This window comes from Lactuca virosa, chromosome 8 (assembly GCF_052849685.1).
Source record: "Lactuca virosa cultivar CGN04683 chromosome 8, Lactuca_virosa_CGN04683_v6, whole genome shotgun sequence".
Taxonomy (NCBI): Eukaryota; Viridiplantae; Streptophyta; class Magnoliopsida; order Asterales; family Asteraceae; genus Lactuca; species Lactuca virosa.
This window is the reverse complement of record NC_136433.1, coordinates 340,920,969-340,946,963: the sequence shown is the minus strand read 5'-3', so window position 1 is coordinate 340,946,963 and position 25,995 is coordinate 340,920,969. Positions and strand designations below refer to the sequence as shown.

Genomic DNA, 25,995 nt, shown 5'->3' with positions numbered 1-25,995 from the left:
AAATCATTTAGCACATAAAAGCAATTTAGACATCTTTCCTAAAACAAGCTAGTGCTCATGTCTATTCAGACATATATCCTAAATATAATTGACACTCATCTCACAATCATCGCTTAGCATTCTAAGTTTAAGTCTAGAAACCCTACAAATTCCTAGTTCACTTAAACTAATGCTCTGATACCAACTGTGACATCCCCATTTTCACAGCCAGAAAAGACCGATTTGTTTATGCTTTATTTTTAAAATCAGAGTATCCTTTTAAAGAAAAGTGTTGCGGAATTTGTTCCCAGAAAAACATGATAAATATATTATCAAAGCATTTCCGAAGAAATGTATTTTGTTTATATTAAAACTTTGGGATACCATTATCAATACAGAAACATAAGCATAAACAGACCTTACATTCATTTACACTAGTGATCTACATCTCTTTTAATCTCTCAATGTAATGTAGCTTCGTATCGAAACCTGTGATACAAATAAGCTGAGTGGGTCAGGTTGGGAAACCTGGTGAGTACATAGGGATTTCAATCCCACAATGTTATATCATATATATTTTAGAACTCACAATATATACAATTTCACCTCATATAAGCAATTTTACTCCACCCCGTCGATCCTCACAACGATACGAATCCATACTCTCGGATCTAAAATTAATGGCTTTACCTAATCTATACTCCCAGATCAGGTGTGTCAAATCCATGCTCTCGGATCAATGACAAATGATTATGCCCAATCCATACTCTCAAACTAGGGACGAATGACTATGTCTAATCTATGCTCTCGGATCTATGACATATGACAATGCCCAATCCATACTCTCGGACTAGGGACAAATGACTATGTCTAATCCATGCTCTCGGATTAACGACCGTGTATATCTCACCCGCACTCATAAGGAGATACTACCCGATATTCATCTCAATTAATTTAGGTTTATTTTGTATCCTAAATTATAATATATTATCAGATATGCTCTTAACACGTATTTCAGGCAATAACAAATATTTCACACACAAACATATATTTAATACTTTAATCAATACTTGTATTAAAATCATGTTCATGAAAGGGACTATGCACTCACCTTAGTAGCGTGATTTGATAGAATCCAAATAGAAACGGTCATCGGTTCGTCGTTGTCAGGCTCAGGAAGGGAAACCGCCTTCGGAAAACCAGAGAGAACGAAAAGAGAAGGTGTAATGAAAGAATGGGTCTCGATTGTTATTTATAGGCTGTTCTGGGCCCATTCACGTCGTGAAATACCTATGTTCACGTCGTGAACTTCCATGAGTCATCCCGTAACTTTACCACATGTTTTCTAACCTCTATTAATTTCCTTGACTAGTTTCACGTCGTGGACTTAATGTTCACGTCGTGGACATAAGGCGGCTAGGGTTTCTGCTACGTGTCATGCCCTCAGACAGCTACATCCTCGGAAGCTCATAACTTTTGCATACGAGCTCCGTTTTTGACGTTCTTTATATCGAAACGTATGTATTGACAAGATCTACAACTCTAAATTTTACTCTATCGACTAAGTTTCGACCGATTTTAAATTTAACAGTATGAGAAAATTACACTGTTTAACGACCGTGTAAAATTCATAACTTCTACATACAGACTCCATTTTCGACTGTCTTTTTATCGTTGAGCTCCTATTAATGAGATCTTCAATTCTCATTTAGGTTGTGTTGGCTAAAAATCAATCGATCTAAAATTCGAATTCCGGACTGTGCACTACTATGCTAAATCTTGGAAAAATCATAACTTCCTCATACGAAGTCAGATTTGGACGTTCTTTTCATGCACGCTCTCGGTTTAAAGTATACTACGACTTTCATTTTGATTGCTAAGGCTAAAAAGTAATTTATCGTAAACTCACTTTTTACGTCATACATCGTCGTATCGGTTTTGTCGCGAAACTTCGACAAGTCATAACTTCTTCGTTATAACTCAGATTTCGGCGTTCTTTATAAATAATATTCCATTAAAAAGTCATTTTTTGACGCTTATTGTCTCTAAATTGGCTAGCCCGAATCTGCGGACGTTACATGTAAATAGCGAATTAAAGATTCGTCGCTTATTATCCTAAGTAATCTAAATGAAATTCATAGTAATCGTAAAACCAAGAGCGTGCATATAGAGAACACCTAAATCTGACTTCATATGAGGAAGTTATGATTTTTTGAAGTTTCAGCGCAACAGTGCGGACACAGAAACCGAATTTTAGATCGGTCAATTGTTAGGTAAAACAATCTAAACGAGAGTTGAAAATCTTGTGATTAAGAGTCCGTCGCTATAAAGACAATCAAGAACGGAGGTCGTATGAGAGAGTTATGATTTTTATACGGACTTTAACAGTCTAAGCCTGTTAAAATATAACTTCAAAAATAACGTGAGAATTAGCCGACGAAGTCTAAATGAAAGTTGTAGTACTCTTCGATAGTTACACGTGTGTATAAAGAACGTTGAAAACGGAGCTCATATGAAGATGTGATTTTTTGAAAATTTGGAATTCGTACGCGCATGCACGGGGCGCGGTGCGCGCTTCTAGAAGGCGTTGACGTGGCCCACACAAATTTTGACACGTGTCACGTTCTGGGAGGAAGGAGTGCCGACCACGCCAGGGCACGAATTGCGCCTAATCGGGCATGGCGCACACCTCCAATTTTCTACCTATAAAATCCCCTCAGCCCCCATTCCTCCTCACACCATTTCAGAATCATTCCTCAGAAAATATTCAATATTTAGCCCAGAATCCCTTTAGGCTTTAGGGTATTTAGCTAGGCTCTGACAATTAGAAGCTCTTGAGGCGGAGTTCTGCCAGTACAAATTCCGAATTATTTAAAGTTGAGTATGTGTATTAGATATTGTATTTAAAGGGATTCGGAGGCAGTGCCAAGATTTTAGAATAAGAGAACTCTGAGGCAGTGCCAAGATTTTAGAATAAGAGAACTCTTAAAATATATGGATTTTAGAATAAGGTAGGTTTAAAATGAACGATAAGTTTTAGGTATGGTTGACTTTGGCTGGTTGTTGAATTTTGATGTATGTGTGTGTGTTTTGCGAGGGGGGGGGGGTGGGTTTAGCATCCATCTACCTTGTATTAGCGCTCTTGAAGGAGGGGTCTTGGGAACCACTATTCGCAAACATGTAGAAATCTTTATTTGGGTTAGGTAATTATTTTCTTCTAACGGATGAAGTGACGCCATGGTTTTTTCTTGTCACCCCATTTTTGTCACACTATCTTAATTTTTTTGGAGAGAGAGAGAGAGAGAGAGAGAGAGAGAGAGAGAGAGAGAGATGACACAATCCCTTGCCATGGTCGCGAGACGGTGTTTGCCATGACAAGCACATGCCATGCAAGCCTTGTCACATTTCATGTTCACATTTCTTGTGGCTCCACTGCATCTAGCTTTATTTATTTAAATGTTAAGGACATAAAAATTAATCGTCAATGAACAACTTTATTTTTATTTCTTTTTCCGATGCTTATTATGTAAATTATCGTGCTGTTCTATGATATTTATTTTAATCTTACTTAAATGATTTATTTTTTTTTCAGTGGTTATTATAGATTTTAGAGAAAATGATGATAATAGTAATTATAGGGGTGTGCGCGGTGCGGTTTGATGCAGTTTAGAGTCAAAACCGCAAACCGCACCGCATGTGCGGTTTGAAATATTTGGAAACCGCAAACCGCACCGCACCGCAAAGGTTGTAAACCGCGTTATGCGGTGCAGGCGGTTTGATACGGTGCAGGCGGTTTAGGTGCGGTTTGATACCATTGCAAATAGAATATATATGTAATTATTTATTAAATATTTAATAGGCGTTGTTGAATATTAGAGTACATATATGGTTTGGATTACATTGCATAATTAGTTATCGTTCTACAGGTCATCAAATATATTACAACCCTTAACAAATTACACAATGCAGTTAGAAATATATATATATATATATATATATATATATATATAATTTGGATCGATAATATATAATTATATATCGTAATTTGGTTCGATTTGTCTGAGTTTCAATGCAATTAATATATATATATATATATATATATATATATATATATATATATATATATATATATATATATATATATATATATATATATACATTGCGGTACGGTGCGGTTTGAACCGCGAATTTGTAAATGTAAACCACAAACCGCACCGCATAGTGCGGTTTAAAAAAATTACAAACTGCACCGCAAACGTCGAAATCCGCATTATGCGCTGCGGTTTGGTACGGTGTGAGCGGTTTGTACGGTTTATGCGGTTTGGTGCACACCCCTAATAATAGATATTTTTTCCAAAGTTTTTCCATAAAATAGCCACAAATTTCAAAAATGCCAAAATAGCCACGATTTTTGTAGGTGGGCCACCTGTGAAAATCTAGTTTTTGGCAAGTGCATGGGAAAATTGGTTTTTCTTCAAACTACAAACCTTCATAACTCTTTCATAAAAATTTTGTTTGAGTTGAATTTTTTTATTGTGTTCTCTATAACAAATGACATTCTATTGACATATTACACTTCGAATTTGGATACCAAAAAGTCTTATTTTTTAGCTCCAAAATAGACTACTTGGTGAAAAATATATAAAAAAATAAACTTTGATCATTCATAAATTTCATATACAAACTTCCTTTGAGCAAAAAATAAATAGATCATTGTGTTTTTTGTATCAAGAGATATCCATGGGCATGAAGTTATTTTGTTATAATTACACTTCCAAGTTGAATGTCGAGAAGTCATACATTTTTAGTTATAAAATAGAGTACTTGGTGAAATTATAACAAAATAACTTCATGACTTTCGCATAAGAACATTGTAACATTCATCAAATCAAATCATCTTGGTTCTCTTAATAATAAGGATGACGTGCAAAAATTTCAAAAAGAAAAAGAAAATCATAGAGCACCTAAAATTTCGCAAAAGTTAACCAACGAAAATTTTAAAAATCAAAAAATAATTCATTTTTTTTTCTGCCAAACTACATTTTTACCAATATTGACCTGAAAAAATCTAGAAAAAAAAACAAAGACCACCAAGATTTTAGCAAGTGTTAACCCACAAAAATTTTAAAAATCAAAAAATAATTAATTTTTTTTCCGCTAATCTAGATTTTTACCAATGACCTGCTACAATCTAAAAGAAAACAAATTCACAGTAGATTTTAGAGCTGTAAAATTTATGGCTGTTACGATCAAATTTTCAGGTTTTTGTTATGCTGTGGAAAAACCTTAAGAAAAATAGTTATTGTGGTAATTTTTCTCTAGATTTTATCGTAATTTTCTATGATATTTAGTTATCGATACCATTTTGTCCATTTTCCATGGTTATACTACATCAGTCAAAAGAGTAGGTGAGATGTGTTCTTACTCGATCAATTCGAGAACCCATCCTCTTCTTAGATGAGTTCAGTTTGAAACAATCTCTTGAATCTAGGCATTAACGTTCCCGTTGAGGTGCCACCCTGGTGTTTGTTAAAAGTCCCAAGTGAAAATTTTCAGTTATTTCAACCAATTGCGCTTTAACCAACTTGAACCATGGACTGGAGACGACGACTCGCCAATCTAAGCAGAGGAGTGAGTTGGATCGTGGCAATAGGATCTCTCTTAGTTGGCACATTCTCTATTTTGATGATGGTTAGAAGAGGTAGAATCTCAAATCCTTATGATGCTCAATCGAGTTCTTGTCAGTTTCCAGCAATCTACAACTTTGGTGATTCGAATTCGGATACTGGAGCTGTGTCCGCTGTATTTGGCCGCGTTCATCCTCCTTTTGGGATGACCTATTTTCATAAACCTTCTGGCAGGTACTCTGATGGGCGTCTAATCATTGATTTCTTAGGTAAATTTATTGAATTTTTTTACTTAAATGGTTTACTTAAATGGTTAAATTTAAGATCTTTCCGTTAGTTTCTCAATACTTTGAGAAAGAATTTGAACTGGGTACTAACTTATCCACTTTTAAGTTGGGTTTTACTCAATAATTGGAGTCGATTTGGATTTACTTTGTTTAATCTTCATCTGGGGTTGATTTCGAAGCTTTGGTTGAATCTTGAGTTGACTCTTTAAGAAATTGATCAAGGTTTCACATAATATGATATCAAATGAACAAATACACCCTCTATTTGACCAAATTTTCCGATACTGGAAAAAGTTTAGTATGAATTGGGGATTATAATTTCTACTTTAAAGTTGGATACTAAATAAGAATCTGAGTTAATTTAGATTATTTTGTTTAATCTCTATGTGGGGTTGATATAAAGATTCATTTTTTTAAAAGTTATGGTTAGATTTTGAGTAATCAAACTTTTCATAAAGATACTCAAAGGCTTGAACTTCTTAACTTGATTACAAATATAATCAATTCAAGTCACATTTTTATGTTTCTAAATGTGGGTTTGAATTCATGAACCGATATATGCAGCTGAAAGATTAGGTTTACCATACTTAAGTGCATATTTGGACTCCATCGGAACAAATTTTCAACATGGGGCTAATTTTGCTGCTAGTGGGTCCACCATTCAGCCTGCAGATGCTCTCATGCTAAACCGGACTTTTAACCCTCTCACTCTTAATGTACAACTTTCACAGTTTGAACAATTCAAAGATAGATCTACCGATTTGTATTGTGAAGGTAGAATATTAACCTTTCATTTAACTGTCACTGTCAGTGTCACTGATATGACTGTTACGATGTTGATTCATTTTAGGGTCTGACATTAAAGATCGTTTTCCACGACCCGAGGATTATAAGCGGGCCCTTTACACATTTGACATAGGACAAAATGATCTTCATGCTGGGATTACATCAATGAAGGAAGAGCAAGTGAAGACATATATCCCCACCATAATCAATGAGTTTGCTTCAGCCGTAGAGGTATGGATAGAGGGTTAATTTGGTTATTTTTTTGTTGATAATAGGCTAAACGCGTAAATTTTATAATTATTTTGACTCTATACAATCCAAAAATCATAATTATAATAAGTTTGTGTGTTGTTATTATTATAGAAACTTTATCAACAAGGAGCAAGAACATTTTGGATTCACAATACGGGTCCAATCGGATGCCTACCTTATTTTGTGAAAAACTATCCACCAACTCCTGAAAACACGGACCAAATCGGATGTGTAAAGTCATACAATAATGTAGCACAAGAATTCAACAAAAACCTCAAAGATAAAGTTTCACAACTCCAAAAACAACTTCAAGAAACATCGTTCATGTATGTTGACATTTATTCGGTCAAATACTCTCTCATAAGTCAAGCAAACAAACATGGTAAGCAAAATTTTTCCTACTTTTAGTGGGACCGGTCAAGGTCCTTTCTGACCTTGGATAAATCCAAGACCAGTAAGGACCTTACCACATAGTGGATCAGGCCTGTCCTGATCCACTATCTTTTTACCATTTTACCCTTTTGTATAGGCATAAAAGGGTGATCTTTTTGTAGGTTTTACGGATCCTCTAGGGCAATGCATAGGGCAAGATGGGAATTTTAGCAGAGGTTGTGCGAACCCGTTAGAGTATATTAGTTGGGATGGAGTACATTATACAGAAGCAGCTAACAAATGGATTGCTAATCGACTTCAAGATGGCTCCTTTTCTGCTCCAAAGCTTCCCCTCATGAAAGCATGTGAAGCCTTTTTGGGGTCCTAAGGCTATACGGTGTGGGGTGCGGTTTGGAACCGCGATGCACAACCACGTGGACTGCGAACACCGCCCCCAGGGTGCGGTTTCGTGCGGCTATAGAAGACCGCTTAATCTGATTGGTTGGGTGCTTTCTTCCATGTTTGACTGTTGAACGGTCAAGATTCGTGTAATTTTTTATTTTTTATTTTTTAACCATTACTCCATCTATATATATATATATATATATATATGTTACCATTTTAACCATTTACACCACATTCACACCACCTTTACACAAATATTTACACAATCTTTTCATCCAATTTTTTTTTGAAAAATGTCTTCTTCCAAAAGGCCTAGCAAAGAAAAAACACCAGTCAGAAACACCAACACCCCAATACCTACATTTGATCAACCGATTTTCTAATTTGCTTTTCTAATTTTTTAGGTTTTTTTAATTAATGTATGGTATTTGTATTTTTAATTAATGAAATATTATCTTTTTAAAATTATGTTTTTTATTTAAAAAGATTTTTTATTAAATTAAAATAGTTAAAAAAAACAAAAAAAAAAATAAAAAAATAAAAAATAAAAGTGTGACACCTATCCCTTGGTGTGGCAAGAGACCACACTTGTTTGGTAAAAAATGACGTGACGCTTATGTGGCGGGGGAGGGAGTGCGGTTTCGGTGGCACCACTCCCTCCAGCCTAATACTCATTGTCTTTGATTCTTTGGCCATGGGATTTTAGATTGTATATTGAAATTGGTTTTAACGTTTTTTTTTTTGGAGAGAAGTAGCTGGATATAGCATTAATGTAGTAATGTACTTTGTCCTTTTTTTTTTAAGCAGTGATTTTATATATTGAACTATAATAGAAGACTTTTTTTTTTAAAAGAATAAACAAAAATTTAACGACTCTGCTGGGGATCGAACCCAGAATCTCTGGTTCCGTAGACCAGCGCCTTATCCATTGGGCCACAGAGTCATTTTTGCTTTTCACCGCGATTTACCAAATATATAAATATCAATATACAAATATATATATATAAATTACCTTTGTTTTGGTTTAGTCGTATTATTTTACATATAGATTTTTGGTTTGGTATGATACGCTTCAACCTTTAAGCTCCAACTCAATTAATCCGTTTCACAATTTCACCACCATCATTGGGTTGGTTTAAGTAAAATTTTTAACTACCATCATTGTAATTTTATTATAAACTGCATTTTTTACCCATCAAAGCCTAAATTGCATAGACAACACATGTTTTGAGCTTATATATTATTTATGACTCATATTCACAAAAATAAATAAAATACAGACAGATTATGGTACTCACATAAATATACGTCTGAAGATTTATAATTTTATTTTGCAACGCTTTAGGGTTGGCAATGTTTCTAGATGAGTTGTATTTTCGGAACCAACTAAAATAAAAGAATTAGTGGTGGTTGTAAATGGTTATTTAAAACAACTTATGCGTATTTATAAAAATACCTATTAGATTTTCCGTTGTTAAAACGGAATTCTATAAAAAATAATTTGGATTAATAGGGGTTTAAAGATAAAAATGGCTTTGGTTAAGTTGAAAAGCCAGATGCCTTCTAAGGAAAGTGAAATTTCCGCTTATTTTCTTGATTTATCCGCTTAAATAAAAATGTTTTTTATTTTTATTTTTATACCATTCATTTAAAGTGAATAGAAAGAATCGTGACAAGGGGTATAATGCTAAACCTTTTTTTTTTCTAAGTTGATGGATAAAATCATAAATAAAAATTAATAATCAACTACAAAAAAAAATGTTTCTTTTACTATTGGAATGACCAATTGGTAGGATCAATAATATAGCCATTAATATTCTACTAAATATTTATTTGAGTTTTCATGTTTTGTAGAATTGATCATTTCTATCCAGTAATTTTAATTTCTATTCCTTTTATTACATTTAATCTTTAGAACTTTATTAAAGTGTCGAACACTCTTTAAATTTGTTGGAATCTTTACAAGCTCAATTTTTTTTTGGGGTTGAATGAGTTAGTTGGAAAAGGTGATGACTATTAAAAATGATCGTGGGCTTGGTGTCTGTAGTATTTTTTTTTTTTCTTCCTTGAATCATGTTTTTTTAATTCAAGTGGAAGAGGAGGTTCTTTCATCATGGAGACTCTCTTTTGTAAGATTAAGGTCTTGATCTTGATCACTTTTGTAAGAGGAAGGTGAGTAATAGGCCGAGTACCAAGATTTGGATTGATGCTTAGCTTGGGAACATACCATTTAAGTTGCAATTTTCTAAGGTCTTTGCTTCAGACCTTGAAAAATTGCAACATCTGATCAGCTTGATATCATAGGTGGTTGGCTTGTTTGCGAAAACCGTCGAGATGGTGAATCGAATTAGAGAAATAGAATGGGATGGTGATATTGATTTTTATCAAGGAATGGTCTCGAGTGGTTGTTGGATTCTTAAGGGGTTTATTTAGATTCCTCCGCAATGCATTTCATGGATAGCAGTATGTTGACCATTAATGAATATTTGACCGGACGGAACAAGCTTGTTCCAAATAAGTTGAACATCTTGATGTGGAGGGTAGCTCTTAATCACATTCAAACCTGTACAAATCTTGATGAGAAAGGTACTAACATGTAGTCTTTTTTTGTATGTTTTGTGATAATGATACTCATGTGAATAAATATGTATTAGTTTTAACCAACTAATTTAACTACTTATTACTCATAAGACAGTGTACCTAATCGAAAATAGGATATCACAAATAGTCGGGTATCGAACACAGGGGACGGAATTACTAGCTAGTTTTATCTATTAAAGTTACCTAAAACTATTATTTAATTAAAAATAGGTTTTTCTCTAGTTTTGCAAGACTATAAACTTAAATAATCAAACTAAAGTTAGAAAGGAACTAATTAATATATATAATTAATTAGTTAGAAAGGAACTAATTAATATATATATATATATATATATATATATATATATATATGAGTAGGATCAAATGAGAACACCTAAAAGGTTGAGAATGCGAGAACAGATCTAGACCTTCCATTAGTTAAGATCTAAAGCTAATATCAATGTGTCATTTATATAACTTCTAAAACTCATGGGATGAAATTGTAAATATTTAATTGACTAAAAGGGTATTTTAGTCATCAAATTCTAAACTATTTTTATCAGATTCCTTAAATCTCTCTATCCCTGCGTTTCCTTCTTCTCTCTCTGATTCAAACATTTAAACCCAAATTCGTACGAGTCGTCACCACCGTTCACTACAAACGCCATCGTCTCAAATGAGAACACCTAAAAGGTTGAGAATGCGAGAACATATCTAGACCTTCCATTAGTTAAGATCTAAAGCTAATATCAATGTGCCATTTATATAACTTCTAAAACTCATGGGATGAAATTGTAAATATTTAATTGACTAAAAGGGTATTTTAGTCATCAAATTCTAAACTATTTTTATCAGATTCCTTAAATCTCTCTATCCCTGCGTTTCCTTCTTCTCTCTCTGATTCAAACATTTAAACCCAAATTCGTACGAGTCGTCACCACCGTTCACTACAAACACCATCGTCTCAAATGAGAACACCTAAAAGGTTGAGAATACGAGAACAGATTTAGACCTTCCATTAATTAAGATCTAAAACTAATATTAATGTGTCATTTATATAAATTCTAAAACTCATGGGATGAAATTGTAAATATTTAATTGACTAAAAGGGTATTTTAGTCATCAAATTCTAAACTATTTTTATCAAATTCCTTAAATCTCTCTATCCCTGCGTTTCCTTCTTCTCTCTCTGATTCAAACATTTAAACCCAATTTCGTACGAGTCGTCACCACCGTTCACTACAAACACCATCGTCTCACCTTTCACCGTATCTACAAATCCCGTAACTCGATTTCAAGACTTGCAAGCTGATTTCCAATCAGCCTTTTGCAACTTGATCTCCAATCGGTCTCCTGTAACTCGATTTTAGTTCATTGGTTGTCTTTGGAGATTGTAGACCTGCAAATTGATTTCAATTTTGAAGCTATGGTCTCGATTTTGCTTGAATGTTGTTGTCATGATAAAGGCTGATGATGGAGGATCTGTCGATGGTGGTTTCTTGGTGACAAAGGGTGAAGGTTGTCGGCATGTCATGATGATAGCGATGGGTGCGATTAGGGATTCCTTTATATTCATTTGTTCATCATCAGAAAGGCCTTCTCTTCTATTTCGATTCTAATCTTAGGAAAGGTGCGTTATCGCTTTGATTTCTCGTTAGCTAGGCTTCAATAAGGACGTTTTATCGTTGTTGATACCGGCAAGACCCAGCCAGATGATGTCTGCTGGTTGGTAGTGAGAGGACTCTTAGTACCTTTACTGACCCCTCTCTGTCTCTCCCCCGCGCTGTGAATGTAACTTTCGAAGTGGACTGGGAAGGAATGCGAATAGGTATTTCAATTGTTGGACTAAATGAATAGGCAAGGAAGGCAAGGCACTTGACTGAAAGGCACAACTATTAGACAGAGGGCACGAGGAATCAGAAAGACGCCAGAGAAAGTTTTGAGTTGACTATGAGGGTTCTGAGAGTTCTTCAGATTTCATGTTCTCGGATTCAAGCAGGCTAAATTCTATATTCTGGTAAGTCTTTCAACCCTTCTATTTTCATCTGTAAATAGTCTTGTGTTCCGCTTTGATTTCTCGATGATCCGGGCCACATTAAAACGACATTTTTCTTTAATGAAGTTTATAATTTTCAGTTTGTAGGAATAAATCATTTAACCAAAAAAATAATCATTTAAGAATAAAATTGTATATGAATACATAGAATGATTCTACATTCACACTTTTTCTCCCCTAAAATGATAATCATTTCTGAATACAAGTATTATTCGTTAATGAATAGAATACACTAACAATTGATTCTCACTAAGTGGTATTTATTAGCTAAAGTGTATATGTTTGTATCAACCAGAAATTGATTTAGTTCAGTCACTTCTGCATGAGTCCTTTTCCACCATGATCGATGTCCTTCAATTTAATTTAATGATGACCTAAAATGTTGTTGCAATTCGCATAATCATTGGTATCTTTGATATGTTTAGCATTGTTTTTATTATGTAATTGTTTGGTTTCTCATAATCATTGGTGATTACAATTGATGATTTTAATTGGTAAATGTGTTTTATTTTATTTCTGTAATTTTTTCGACCTACAATAGCCTTACACGATGCTGCCAACATGATGTAAACCAGTGAAAAAAGAGATTATGATAGTGCATAGGTGCGTGTGCGAAGCAGGAGGAGGGAAGAACATCAATAGAGATAAAAGGGGGTGTTTGGGAAGGCTTTTGAATTCCAAAAGTGCTTTTAGATAGAAGTGCTTATTTGCTTATAGTGGTGGTAAAATGAGTTTTTTAAAAAGTGTTTGGATAAGATTTTATAGTGAAAAAGCCAATAAATCAATAAGTTAAAAATTGTTTGGCTTAAAAAGTGTTTTTTGAAGTTATTTTGGTTGAAAAGCCATAAGCAGTTTCAAAAAGCCACGTTTTACATGCTTATTAAAAAAATGTTTTTTGAAGCTTATGAAAAAGTTATTCTAAAAAGTGCTTTTGAGTTTGTCAAACACTTTTTTTTTTTGACTTATTAGCTTTTCAAAAAGCCAATAAGCACTTTTCAAACGCAATCCCAAACACCCCCAAAGAGAAGGAAGACCATATACATCCGAGACATAAAAAAAATTCATGGATATATCAATTTATTGCATTTTCTGATTCTTTGAAACTTTTTTTCCTTTTGTTTTTCTTGCCAACTTTTTTCATATTTGTAAATATAAATGTATGATTATTTTTTATTTTAGTTGTATGAATATAGTTCGATATTAGTCAAAAGAATCAATTATATATATGAAGTTATTTAATCATTATGGTTGTAATAATATAACTTATAATCATTTATGAATATAAACGCATAAATATATGAATACAATTTTGATTTATTTATTTATGAATATAAAAATGGTTGATAAAATAAAATTAGAAAATTTAATAATTATTCGTTTATGAGTATAAAAATGGTTAAGAAAATTTACTAAATTGATAAATTTTCATCTTTGGTATATTTATTTTTGATTAATAGAATGTTTTTTTATTCATATAGAACAAATAGTATGAACAATATAAATTAAATTTTTTTGATTTTTTTATTTTGAGGGAAAATATGATAAAAATATTTTTTTTTTAATTTTTAATTAAGATAAAAAAGAAGTCAACAACTTCTTTTATTATTTTATTAGTTAAGTGTGATTTGAAATTTGGTATCCCTAAATTGTTGGAAAGTGTCATTTAATTGTATTTTACTATAATTAAACTAAAATACATAATTACTTATATGCTCTTATATAATGATTGGTTCAGAATTGTTCTCGCGTTCTCAACCTTTTAGGTGTTCTTATTTGATATCCCCCATATATATATATATATATATATATATATATATATATATATATATATATATATATATATATATATATATCTCAACAATTATAAATAAGAGTCATGTTTATAAAAACGAACCAATAAGAATTAAAGATGAAAAGTTGAGATTTTTTTAAAAATGTACATGATGTGGGTTCCGATCGTTAAACCCTAATCGTTTAGTTAAAGATAAGAGAATATTTGTCTATTTATATGGGCTTAACAAATTAAAGATTAAGTTAAAGGATAGAGGGATAAAAATGGTGAATAAAAAAACGTTTTACTGCACTAAACATTAAAACCAGAAAAATGGGCATCAAAAATTCATTATACAATATTTAAAACAAACAATCAAATATTTCATATTAAATTATTCGGCAAGTCATAAAAGCATCTTCCAAATGATTAGTATGTTTTTGAAGTTTTGAATGCAATTTCGTAAGGGGGTTTACATATGTCCCTTAGACATGTAGGCACTCAAAAACCATCAATTACTTTTCCAACACATTAAAAATTCCTTCACTCTAGGCCATAAAACCTAGTTTACACCAAGATGAAATCGGTAATAGCTTTATGTTGTTATTAATTTACACTAATAAACTTTGAAAAATTGCAGCCAAATCAAACAAAATCAGAATCTAATTAGCAAGAGCATGTATCATCTGTGATGCATGTTTCTGTTTCTTTGGCACACAATTGGCTCCAACAACACCGACATGGTCTCGCTTAAAAGGCTCAAGAGTCACTTCTCCATAGGTTTTAAATTGGTTTTACATACCTGAACATGAAATAGAAATAAATAATTTAAGAACCTTAATCACAAAAAGATCCAAAAAATCACCAAAACATGAAATACAAATAGATCTAGGAAGATCAAAACCCAAAAACCAAAGAGATGATGGTAAATGCTTTCTGCACATTTATAAGATTAAAAAAAATTATAAAAAAAACCACCAAAAACTTAAGGAATTGACTAAATCGATGGAGTCCATCTTGTTATATTGAATCGACTTCAACAAAAACCCAAGATGGATTTTCTCAAAATCACACCCTAGATATTTTTTACCCAACAATTTGAACAATTAATGTTGGTTTTTGTTAGTTTACAAACCGTACAAAATAGCACTCCAAGAACCGTGAGAAACTTCGATGGTGTTGAAGGTTCTCTTTTTCAATCCGCTTTCTGGATCAAGAGAGAAAGAGAGGTATAAAAATTGAAAGACGGTATGAAAAGAAAAGAAAAACAATAATGGATGGTAAATGCTTACCGGTTTAAGGAATGGCAATATCCCCCCTCTTTTTCCGTTCGATATCCCTTTTTCAATAACCTGCATCTAAAGATAGTACATTATGAAGAACATACATACTCATACACAGATACAAACACACAGCCACATACAACCACACACATACAGAGACATACCTAACAGTTAGACTGAAAAATTTGAAAGAAGAGAAAAAATCCTTTTGAAAGTATATTGCTATGAAGAGAATGCAAGTAAAAAATCAAAATAGTTTGTGAAATTCTATTAAACCAGTATTGAAAGAAATGTGTACAGAAGAAAGGAGACCATTTTACCATATTCAAGAAACTGAATTCGCACAATATACTTGTTACATATTCAAAAGTTATAGAAGACCATTTTAACATAATTATAGGTGGTGAAAAAAGCCTAAGAGTTGGTTCCTCTGTTTAGCTTAGCATGTGAAGTGTTGTGTTGTGTTAATTTAACTTACTTCCCATATGATAATCCACATGATTTAAGCTTTAGAAAATGAGATTTCTGTTGTACTTTGTTGAAAGTCCGTCTTCATGATTTCTCTAAACCATGTGACGAATAAAGATTTTATAAATGAAAACTAGCAAAAATATTCTAAATTAGATAAAATTCTTTATAAGGTTAGGTAGTTGAATATGAATCACATAATGAAAATTTATGTCAACAAATATGATCCTACTTAAACTCTTATCAAACAGATCAAAAGTGAAAATAAATCACTTACCACATGGAAATATTAGGATGTTATAAAAAGTGATATTCAGAAGAATTTTTTTTTTTATAGTGAAATAATAATATAAAACCACATGGACTAAAAGTCATGGAAAATTAATCATCGAAAACACCACGCCTAGTGTGCGGCTGGAGCCAAGCTCGGCTAAAAAGTGTCGAGCTTCTTCGCCCCCCTCTCTTTCTCTCTATCTCTATCTCTCTCCCTCTCTCTCTCTCTCTCTCTCTCTCTCTCTCTCTCTCTCTCCCCCTCTTATCTTCTTTTTTTCTTACTTTTTTATTGGTATACCACACCTGGTATATAGCAAAGAAGATGGTAAAATGAGGTGGAAAGGAAGATGTGTGAGGTGGGCTGTGGTAAACTCCATACCACACCCTCCAACCTTATGAGCAAACTAACAAAATAAAAGACTTAAAATGCTATATCTGTTAGTTAAGCAAAAACATACGCAATTTCAGAGTCACAATGACAGTAAACATCAATAGACACAAATCAACCTTAAAACAATGACAGAAAACAGACCCAATTTCAGAACCCCAATATAGCATAATATATCAGTAAAGACAAATAAACCTTTGAATGCACATAATAAGGCAGAATATTACCTACCTTCAAGACTAATACAAAGGAAAAAAATGAAAATAACCTTCAGGTGGATGATGTAGTGCAAGATTTCAGATTTGTATGTACGCTGCAATCGATATCAATAATCATATGATCAAAAAACCAAAGCAGCAAAAAGAAACAAAATCAGTAAGAAATGAACCACTTAGAACTCGAACCGGTGAGAGCTTTAAAACGCCTATTAGGAATCAAACTTGTTACTCTGTTAGAACTAAAACCCGTTAGAGAACAAATGAGTAAAAAATCGAAAAAAATATGAAATAGGAAAATCGAACCTTTTAGAGAAGTAACCACTTACCGCATGAAGACAACAGATTAGGTGTGCGTTTCTATTGTCTCTAAGATATAGATATTTGTTACTTGGTTGTTAATTATGTAAAAATGAACAGATAAAAACCAAGAGACCAGTTAATTGTTTTTTTTAAATATGAGTACTTACATATTTAGATGCAGTAAAATCATTTTTTGTGATCATTATTCACGGTGGAGGAGCACAGGGGCCAACCAATAGACCTACAATAATGAAACACACACACACAAATACAATTAGAGAGACAACACACATGCACACACAAATCTATATATCAGATGAAACTTTTAACAAACAAAACAAAGAGAAGAGTTAGAGAGGCGATGTCGCTTTAGGGTTTTATTTTGGATCGTGAGAGCTAGAAATAGGCTACCTGTTACTTGCCCAAAACAGATCGATTAAGAAGAGATGGTGGTGCAAGATGGCAAGTGTTGGTGGTGGTATGTGACAAAGATGGCAAATCACGAGAAAGAAGAAGATATATCAAAGAAGACCATCCTTAGGAACAAATATGTATATTAAGGTATAATAGATATATCAAAGAAGACCATCCTTAGGAACAATAAAGTTCCTAAGGTTTTGGCATAATTGGTCCATATCTTTGCTTCTTTTCATATGTTGTCCTTATGTTTTTAGAGATTTTCATTTTACTATTCCTAATTTTTTTTTCTGTTTTTTACCCTATGTTCTCATTGGTCTTTTTTTTCTTATAATCTTACGTTTTGCATGTGGATTGTACCGTTTTGGACATGTGTTCTGCTTCGGTGCTTTCATCAGGTCACTCTATATCAATCGGGATTAGTCCACCGCCTCAACTACTGCTTTAATCCTCATCTCCACAGCTTTAATCGACCGAAGCTTAGCCCCCTAAAAAAACCTTTCCGTTCTTCCCCTCGCTCTTTCACTGTAGTCATCCGACTGTCATCTCCACCGTCTATGCTTAGTCGTAGGCCAGTTTTCGGCCGCCTTTATCTTCCAATCCACTTCATCTTTACTTTTTAAGTTTTCTAATAGGCGTCTCTTCCCCAAAGGCTTGATTTTTCCTCGTTGGCAGCAAATCAGTCCCTGCAACTCCTTCTGAATACGGCTGCTCCACTGTTCATAGGGTTAGTTAGTGTACCATGGTTATAGTTTAATTCCCTACCACCTGCTTCTTGAACCTTTCTTTCCCACCGAAACGTTCCTTCTTCCTCAACTTCCCGATCCTTCCACCACACCATGTCACGACCACAACCACTGTTGGCACCGCCCAAAGAGAATCTCTGGTTGCTGACCTTGCCTCCAGATTTCAGTTCTGTACAGATATGCAAACCGTCAAAAACACCTTCCTCCATTACCATCTCCTCCGTCTGTCACCGATCATTGTTTCCTCATTTATTAACTTCATCTTAATTCTCCATCTACTATTTGGTTCGTTTCTGTTTGGGAAGAATAACTTGCCTTGGAGAAAACTGTTTAGCCAACTGTTTAGGTAGCTGGGGAGACATGATGCATTCTAACTGCTCGATGGAATGCTTCAACCAGGTTCCTGCATTTTTTGTCTAATCTTTTTATTCAAGTTTATTTTTTTTTTGAAAATTGTGTTTAACACTCCTCATGATTGGGTTCTAATTTCCCCTTAATGCACAAAACCAAACGATTTTATCTACTAACTTAGCCATTCTAATCATCTCCGTTATTGGTTTATAGATTGTCGATAAGTAAGTTGGACCATGTTGGATAAATAAGCTAAACTTTAGAACGCTAACTTGCAGGTTAATTTGAATTTGAACTTCAGGGGATCAAGAAGAGTGACAATGAAGATTGGTAGAGATGTTGACTTAGGTGTTAGGTAAGTTTCTTCTTCGATTCCGTTTGATGTGTTGTTTGTTGGGGTTGGAAAACTCTTCTATTAAACACTAAAATAGAATTACAATAGGAGGAGCAACTCTCACACTCAACTATTACAAAAAAACCAACCCTCTCACTAACACACTCACTCTAAGTGTTATACTATCTGTTTCTCTGTGTTTGAGATGCAAACAACTGAAGAATGAAGTCTCTATTTATAGTCTTGGCAGCCACCATTTTTGTTGCCTTCATTAACTGTGTTCATCATAGGGTTGGAAGACTTTGCCACCCTAGGTTTCATTTTGTCAACAAAGTTGGCTACTGTAGCTTTGGAGTCTTTGGAGGCTGGAACACAACAAATCTCCCCCTCCAGTCTCCGTCCAACAATCCTCATCCCAACTATGTCAGCATATAGTTTGTGTTTCTCTTGTGTCACCACCTTTGTCAACATGTGTGCAGGATTATTGTTGGTGTTGATCTTTAACAGCTTCAATTCTCGTCCCTCAATTGCTTCTCTAAGCCAATGATAACGAATATCAATATGTTTTGTGCGGGAATGGTACATCGAGTTCTTACTCAGGTCCATAGCACTCTGACTATCGCAATGAATGATGTACTCTTCTTGTGGAAAGCCTAATTCTTGAAGAAACCGTTTCATCCATATAAGCTCCTTCCCAGCTTCAACGACAACAATATACTCGGCTTCTGTTGTTGACAGTGCGACACACTTCTGTAACTTGGATTGCCACGAGATAGCTCCCCCTGCCAAAGTGAAAATGTAACTTGATGTAGATTTTCTATTATCAAGATCTCCTGCCATATCGGCATCTGTGTAACCTTCCACGATTGGCTTTGCTCCCCCGTAGCATAAACATAGTTTCGAACTACCCTTTAGGTATCGAAGTATCCATTTTACTGCTTCCCAATGTTGTTTTCCCGGATTAGCTATATATCTACTCACAACACCGATAGCATGAGCAATATCTGGTCTTGTACACACCATTGCGTACATAAGACTTCCTACGGCTGAGGAATAGGGGATCGCCTTCATCTCTTCTTTTTCTTTCTCAGAAGAGGGACAATTTTTCTTACTCAACTTGAAGTGATTAGCCAAGGGTGTTCCAACGGGCTTGGCATTTTCCATGTTGAACCTTTTGATCACACGTTCAACATACTCCTCCTGTGATAGGAACAATTTTCTAGATTTTCTATCACGGATAATTTTCATGCCCAGTATCTGTTGTGTTGGGCCTAAGTCTTTCATATCAAAGAACTTAGACAAATCCTTCTTTAAGTTGTTGATCATTGTTGCATCTTGACCCACTATCAACATATCATCCACGTAGAGCAAAAGGATGACAAATTTCCCATCTGGAAACTTCTTCAGATAGATACAGTGGTCTGCAATGGTTCTCTTGTAATCATGATTCATCATAAATGAATCAAACTTCTTGTACCACTGCCTTGGGGCTTGCTTAAGACCATAAAGGCTCTTTTTTAATTTGCAGACGAGATGCTCTTTCTTTGGGACTTTAAAGCCATTGGGCTGCTCCATGTATATTTCTTCATCCAAATCACCATGGAGAAATGTTGTTTTCACATCCATCTACTCAAGTTCAAGATCTAGACTGGCAACTAATCCAAGTACAACTTGAATAGACATCATCTTCACAACAGGTGAAAAAATTTCATCAAAGTCGATTCCCTCTTTTGTTGGAAACCTTTGACAACGAGTCTCGCCTTATACTTCATAGTATTTACCTTTCCGTCTTTCTTCAATTTGAAAACCCACTTGTTTTTCAAGGCTTTCTTTCCTTTGGGGAGTTTCACCAACTCATATGTTTGATTCTTCTGCAAAGAATTCATTTCTTCTTCCATGGCCTTCTGCCAATTTGCTTTGTCAATATGAGATTGAGCTTCTTGAAAGCTCTCTGGCTCCCCCTCGCTGGTAAGAAGGATGTAGTTTGAAGTCAGATATCTTCTTGACGGAGCACGAACTCGTTCAGATCGTCTAACTTGAGTTCCTTCATTTGCAACTTATGACAATGGATCTGAATTATCCAGGGGTGGAAGCTCCCCCTGCTCAACACCTTCTTGATCTGCATCATCGACTTCTTCATCCTCTTCTTCCGTGGAAACATCTTTTATATTTTCAGATATTATTTCTGAAACTTTGGAGCCTGGTTGCTCGCTAATCGATGCCTTGAAATCGTAATATTGGTTTTCATAGAAGACCACATCTCTGCTTCGAATAACCTTCTTTAGTTCTGGGTCCCATAGTCTGTACCCGAACTCTTCATCTCCATATACAATAAAGATGCATGGAGTGGATTTGAGGTCCAACTTCTTCCGCAATTCAGTTGGTACATGTGCAAACGCCTTACACCCAAATACTATCAAGTGAGAATATGATATGTCTTTACCCGTCCATATCTTCTCCGGAACTTCAAAATTTAGTGGAACAGAAGATGACCTATTTATTAGATAGCAAGATGTCAATACAACTTCACCCCAGAATGGCTTTGGGAGTTTAGTCATGCTGAGCATGCATCGAACTTTCTCAACAATAGTTCGATTCATTCGTTCTGCTACACCATTGTGTTGTGGGGTTCGTGGGACAGTATATTCATATCTGATACCATGTTCCGTGCAGTATTTAGAGAACTCACGGGAATAGTACTCGCCTCCATTATCTGATCGGAGACATTTCAACTTCTTTCCTGTTTGTCTTTCCACCATTGCATGAAAAGATTTGAAGCGGTCCAATACTTGGTCCTTCGTCCTCAGACAGTATGCCCATACCTTTCGTGATGCATCGTCAATGAATGTCACAAAATACCGGCTTCCACCAAGAGATTCTACTTCAATGGGTCCACATACATCGGAGTGGACAAGGCTCAGCAACTCAGAGCGGTTCTTTCTTGTGGAGCTAAAGGAAACTCTGTGTTGTTTCCCGAATAGGCAATATTCACAAGGATCCAGGGCAACATCTTTTTCCATTGAAATGGACTCCTTCTTTGCAAGAGTCGTCAATACCTTCTCGCTCATGTGGCCTAGTCTTCTATGCCACGAGTTTGGTGATGTCTCTTCTTCAACAGCATTGAGACTGGGCTGAAGTAGCTTTGCATGGATTTTATACAGAGTACCATCAAGTTGTCCCCTTGCAACAACCATAACACCTTTTAGCAACTTCCAGGTACCATTTTTGAATTGATTATCATATCATTGGACGTCAAGAGCTCCAACTGAGATAAGATTCATTCTCAGCTCTGGGACATGTCGAACATCTTTCAGCACCAATGTACATCCAACATTTATCTTTAAATGCACATCACCAATACCAGCAATGCTTGAGAAACTAGTGTTTTCAATCTTCACGATACCATGGTCTCCGGGTTTATAAGTAGTGAATAAATCCCGGTTTGGAGTCGAATGATATGATGCGGCGCTATCAATCACCCACTCATCATCATGAGTTCCAACATGTAGGCATGCTTCCTCCTCGTATGTAACAAGGGCAACGTCTTGTGTTATGGTGACCATGGTTTCACCATTCTCCCTGCTTGAATTTTGGCTTGTCACGGGCTGCTCTCGTAAGAACCTTCGGCAATCACTCCTTTTGTGGCCATAATAATTACAATGATTACAATAGCCTTCAAACCAAGTATTTGAAGATTTACCTCGCTCTCGCGATTTCCCTCGATCTCGTGATTTCCCTCCATCTTGGGATCTTCCTCTACTTTAACCATGTCTTCCTCTACCTCGACCTCGACCTCTACCTCTAGTTCTGCCTCCGCCTCTTTCTTTGTTTTCTGACACGAGGGCAAAAGATTGGTCTGTACCAGCTTCTTTCCTTCTGGCTTCCTCGTTCATTAGGGCGTCTGTGACCGTCTCCATTGTCACTTTGCTACCGGGGGCAGAATTTCTAAGAGTCATAACAAGTGTCTCCCAATTATCAGGTAGAGAACTCAAGAGCAATATGGCTTGTTCCTCGTCTTTGAGAACCCAATCAGCAGCATCGAGCTGGTTTACGAGATCCTGGAACTGACTCGTATGCTCGGTTATGGACATTCCACTTCGTAACTTGTGGTTTACAAGGCGCCTCATTAGCAAGGTCTTGTTGCGTTCCGTCTTTGCCTGATATATATTCTCGAGCTTCTCCCAAAGTTTGTACGCGTCTGTCTCTTGAGAGACATGATGAAAAACACTGTGGTCGATCCACTGTCGAATTTGTGCCACCGTTTTCCTGTTTATTCTCGTCCAAACTTCGTCTGTCTTCGTGTCGGTTTTGACGCCTTGCTTTTCTATAGGCTCTTCTAAATCTTTCAGATTAAGCAAATCTTCCATCCTTGGCTTCCACATGTTGTAATTTGTGGGCGTAAGTCGAACCATCGTAATCGTACTTGTAGATTCCATCGAAAATAATTGCAAATTTATTTTACAAATATTTCGAAGAAAAATTAGATAAAACCAAGCTCTCATTTGGATTCGGGAGCGTCAAAAATGGTGGGGTAGAATTTTTCGGGGTCAAAATATACTTTCTTGAAAAGTTATGTTCTAATTTGTAACTTTTCATAACAATAAGGGGTAAACTGTAATTTTTGGAACTTATAGGGGCCAATCTGAAACGTTTCTGCGAACTAGGGACCTTTCTGTAACTTTTCAGAACTCCAAGGACGAAAATAGTTATTTTCATAACAACAGGGACCGAACTGCAGTTTTTCAGAAACAGAGGGACCTGTATGCAACTTTCTGGAACTTCAGGGGCTAAACAACAACTTTTTGAAATTCTGGTCAATGATGACGTCACTCCTTCTTCTCCGGCAGTCTTCTCCGGCCACCTGGTTTTTGCGGCGACATTTCCGGCGAGATTTGACCAACTTTGACCGACGTTTTGGAGGTCTTCCCGTGGTCAAAAAATTACGAAAAATATATTTTCGAAATCCTTGAAATGAGACCTTTCTAATGGTTTGTCCAGAAACTGATTTTGAGACAAAAAATTTTGACGAAAAAACAGAGAAATTCTTAAAGAATTCCCTGGACACCAAACCAAGCTCTGATACCAGTTGTTGGGATTGGAAAACTCTTCTATTAAACACTAAAATAGAATTACAATAGGAGGAGCAACTCTCACACTCAACTATTACAAAAAAACCAACCCTCTCACTAACACACTCACTCTAAGTGTTATACTATCTGTTTCTCTGTGTTTGGGATGCAAACAACTGAAGAATGAAGTCTCTATTTATAGTCTTGGCAGCCACCATTTTTGTTGCCTTCATTAACTGTGTTCATCATAGGGTTGGAAGACTTTGCCACCCTAGGTTTCATTTTGTCAACAAAGTTGGCTACTGTAGCTTTGGAGGCTGGAACACAACACTGTTTCCAGGTGATTACGATGAACTTCTCACGTGTAGGCAGCGATATGAAGAAAGAGATAAAGTTGTTTTCCAAGGTCACTGAAGTGATTCTTGTAAGCATCAATGTTCTTTTCTTCTAAATATTGTTATACTAATGAATATTTGATAATTTTTTACATATGAATAGCCTTTTAAGAATTTTAATTTAAACAATTGCCTAGTGATCCATGGAAACTTCATCTATGAAAGGATGGCCAGAAGGTGTTTGATGAAATGCCAATCCAACCAGAAGTTGTTTCTATCCATTTTTATGAAAAGGACATCAACATGAGCTTATATACAGTCCATCAGCAAGTAAAATAAAATTGATTGATAAAACTGAAAGTGCAAGAAACAATTGGAAGTGTACGACGATTTGTTATTAAACACATATGTTTTTCAAAATCCAGGTAATGATTGAAGCTATAATGATTTATAAATAATTTTTTGTCATGTGTTACCAAATACTCTACTTATTTCAAGTTAGCCTGGTTTTTATATGGTTTTAAAGATTTGTAGATAATTGCGAACTATTAAAATCAACAAAGAGATTTCTACACATGGCACAACAAGCATGCTTCATACATTTAGTGTTTCTTTTTTTCTTTTTTATTCACTTCTTTTTTAATTCCAATCACCATGTATGAAAATATTTAAGTGGTCAATTTATAACATATGGCATGCTACAGGCTGACATTATTTGTTTCTCTTATAGTTAATGTTCTAAGGGAAGAAGCAGGAAGATAGATGAATGATAAAATATGTTGTTGTCCTGCCATTTATGAGAGTTAAGCTTTATGCCAAATGGATTGTAAAATAGATGATTTTGAGGATGAAGTACCGTTTGATGAGGAAGATGGAGATGCAATAGAGGACTGGTGCCTATTTACTGGTAATAACTTCATCCTTATATTTATTTTTTTAATAAGTTATTTTATTGAATAATTTATTATTATTTATAAAACACTGGTTATATGTTAGTTTGACAACATACTGTCTGTGTACTTGATTTACAATTTTACATCTCAAATCATGCTACTTGACAGACACTGTGGGCCACCATCCATGTTTACTGAAAATAAATAAAGATAATTAATTACTTTTAATTTGTCATTGTTTAATCTTTTTTTTTATTTCATTTGCAGATGTATTACCTCCTATTTATGACTCCATTGCTACATGACTTCTACGACTATGAAACTAATGATCTAAAATTTTATGTTCTTATTCCAGAATTCGTGCATGTTTCTTTAATTTATATATTATTTTCTATGATGAGAAGGGCATTTTCGTCGTTTGCATAAAGAAGAAATCAAAAGCAAAGCACTCTCTTACCTTTTTAGGTGGGGAGGAGATATTTCATATTTCAAGCTGTGTTTTTGATTCATCCATATGAAAAACGATGTTTTTGACTTTTATACCCCTCATTTTAATTAAAGAGACAGACAAAAATGATTTGGTACTTATTATTTTTTTTCAAGAATGTGCTTCCAAGGTTATGAATTTTTGAAGCTCATGGTGTGTAAGCCTTTCTAGAACGTTTTTGGTTCTTTGTAATTCTCTTTTGTTCGATGTATATTTGATTTCATTTATTACTGAGATTAATTGGGTATTTTTCTTAATATGGGAAGATATTCTTTAGATGGAAATTGTTTTTTTCTTTTTCATTCTTTTTAATTTTCT

General features: G+C 34.7%; 1 protein-coding gene, 1 long non-coding RNA gene and 1 other non-coding gene across 17 annotated transcripts; 1 reads left to right on the top strand and 2 right to left on the bottom strand.

Moving 5' to 3' along the window:
• The first annotated feature begins 5,366 nt into the window (after positions 1-5,366).
• LOC145134745 (GDSL esterase/lipase At3g27950-like) lies at positions 5,367-8,452 on the top strand. Of its 3 annotated transcripts, XM_079069580.1 has the most exons (6): positions 5,367-5,875; positions 6,458-6,667; positions 6,744-6,910; positions 7,043-7,313; positions 7,486-7,687; positions 8,373-8,452. In XM_079069580.1, exons 1-6 carry the CDS (start codon positions 5,572-5,574, stop codon positions 8,374-8,376), a joined length of 1,158 nt encoding a protein of 385 aa, XP_078925706.1. In that variant the 5' UTR covers positions 5,367-5,571; the 3' UTR covers positions 8,377-8,452. The 3 variants fall into 3 exon arrangements, with proteins under 3 accessions (XP_078925706.1, XP_078925705.1, XP_078925707.1); XM_079069579.1 differs by lacking the exon at positions 8,373-8,452 and having other exon boundaries at positions 7,486-7,922; XM_079069581.1 differs by lacking the exons at positions 6,458-6,667; positions 8,373-8,452 and having other exon boundaries at positions 7,486-7,922.
• A 126-nt stretch (positions 8,453-8,578) lies between these two features.
• TRNAR-ACG (transfer RNA arginine (anticodon ACG)) lies at positions 8,579-8,651 on the bottom strand. Its single transcript has one exon. It is a non-coding gene; the product is annotated as a tRNA-Arg (tRNA).
• A 5,825-nt stretch (positions 8,652-14,476) lies between these two features.
• On the bottom strand, positions 14,477-17,611 carry LOC145133338 (uncharacterized). Of its 13 annotated transcripts, none has more exons than XR_013718540.1 (8): positions 17,457-17,611; positions 17,213-17,286; positions 17,049-17,111; positions 16,916-16,975; positions 16,796-16,840; positions 15,408-15,467; positions 15,256-15,322; positions 14,477-14,917 (listed from the first exon to the last, which is right to left on the bottom strand). It is a non-coding gene; the product is annotated as an uncharacterized LOC145133338 (long non-coding RNA). The 13 variants fall into 13 exon arrangements; XR_013718542.1 differs by having other exon boundaries at positions 16,932-16,975; XR_013718549.1 differs by having other exon boundaries at positions 16,916-16,984; positions 17,072-17,111.
• Between the last annotated feature and the right edge of the window lie 8,384 nt (positions 17,612-25,995).

Bases quoted from the DNA above. Each gene is read 5' to 3' on its own strand.
- LOC145134745 (XM_079069580.1), top strand. From the start codon at position 5,572: ATGGACTGGAGACGACGACTCGCCAATCTAAGCAGAGGAGTGAGTTGG. The intron at 6,911-7,042 runs GTATGGATAGAG...TTATTATTATAG, and splicing joins AGTTTGCTTCAGCCGTAGAG to AAACTTTATCAACAAGGAGC. The intron at 7,314-7,485 runs GTAAGCAAAATT...ATCTTTTTGTAG, and splicing joins AAGTCAAGCAAACAAACATG to GTTTTACGGATCCTCTAGGG.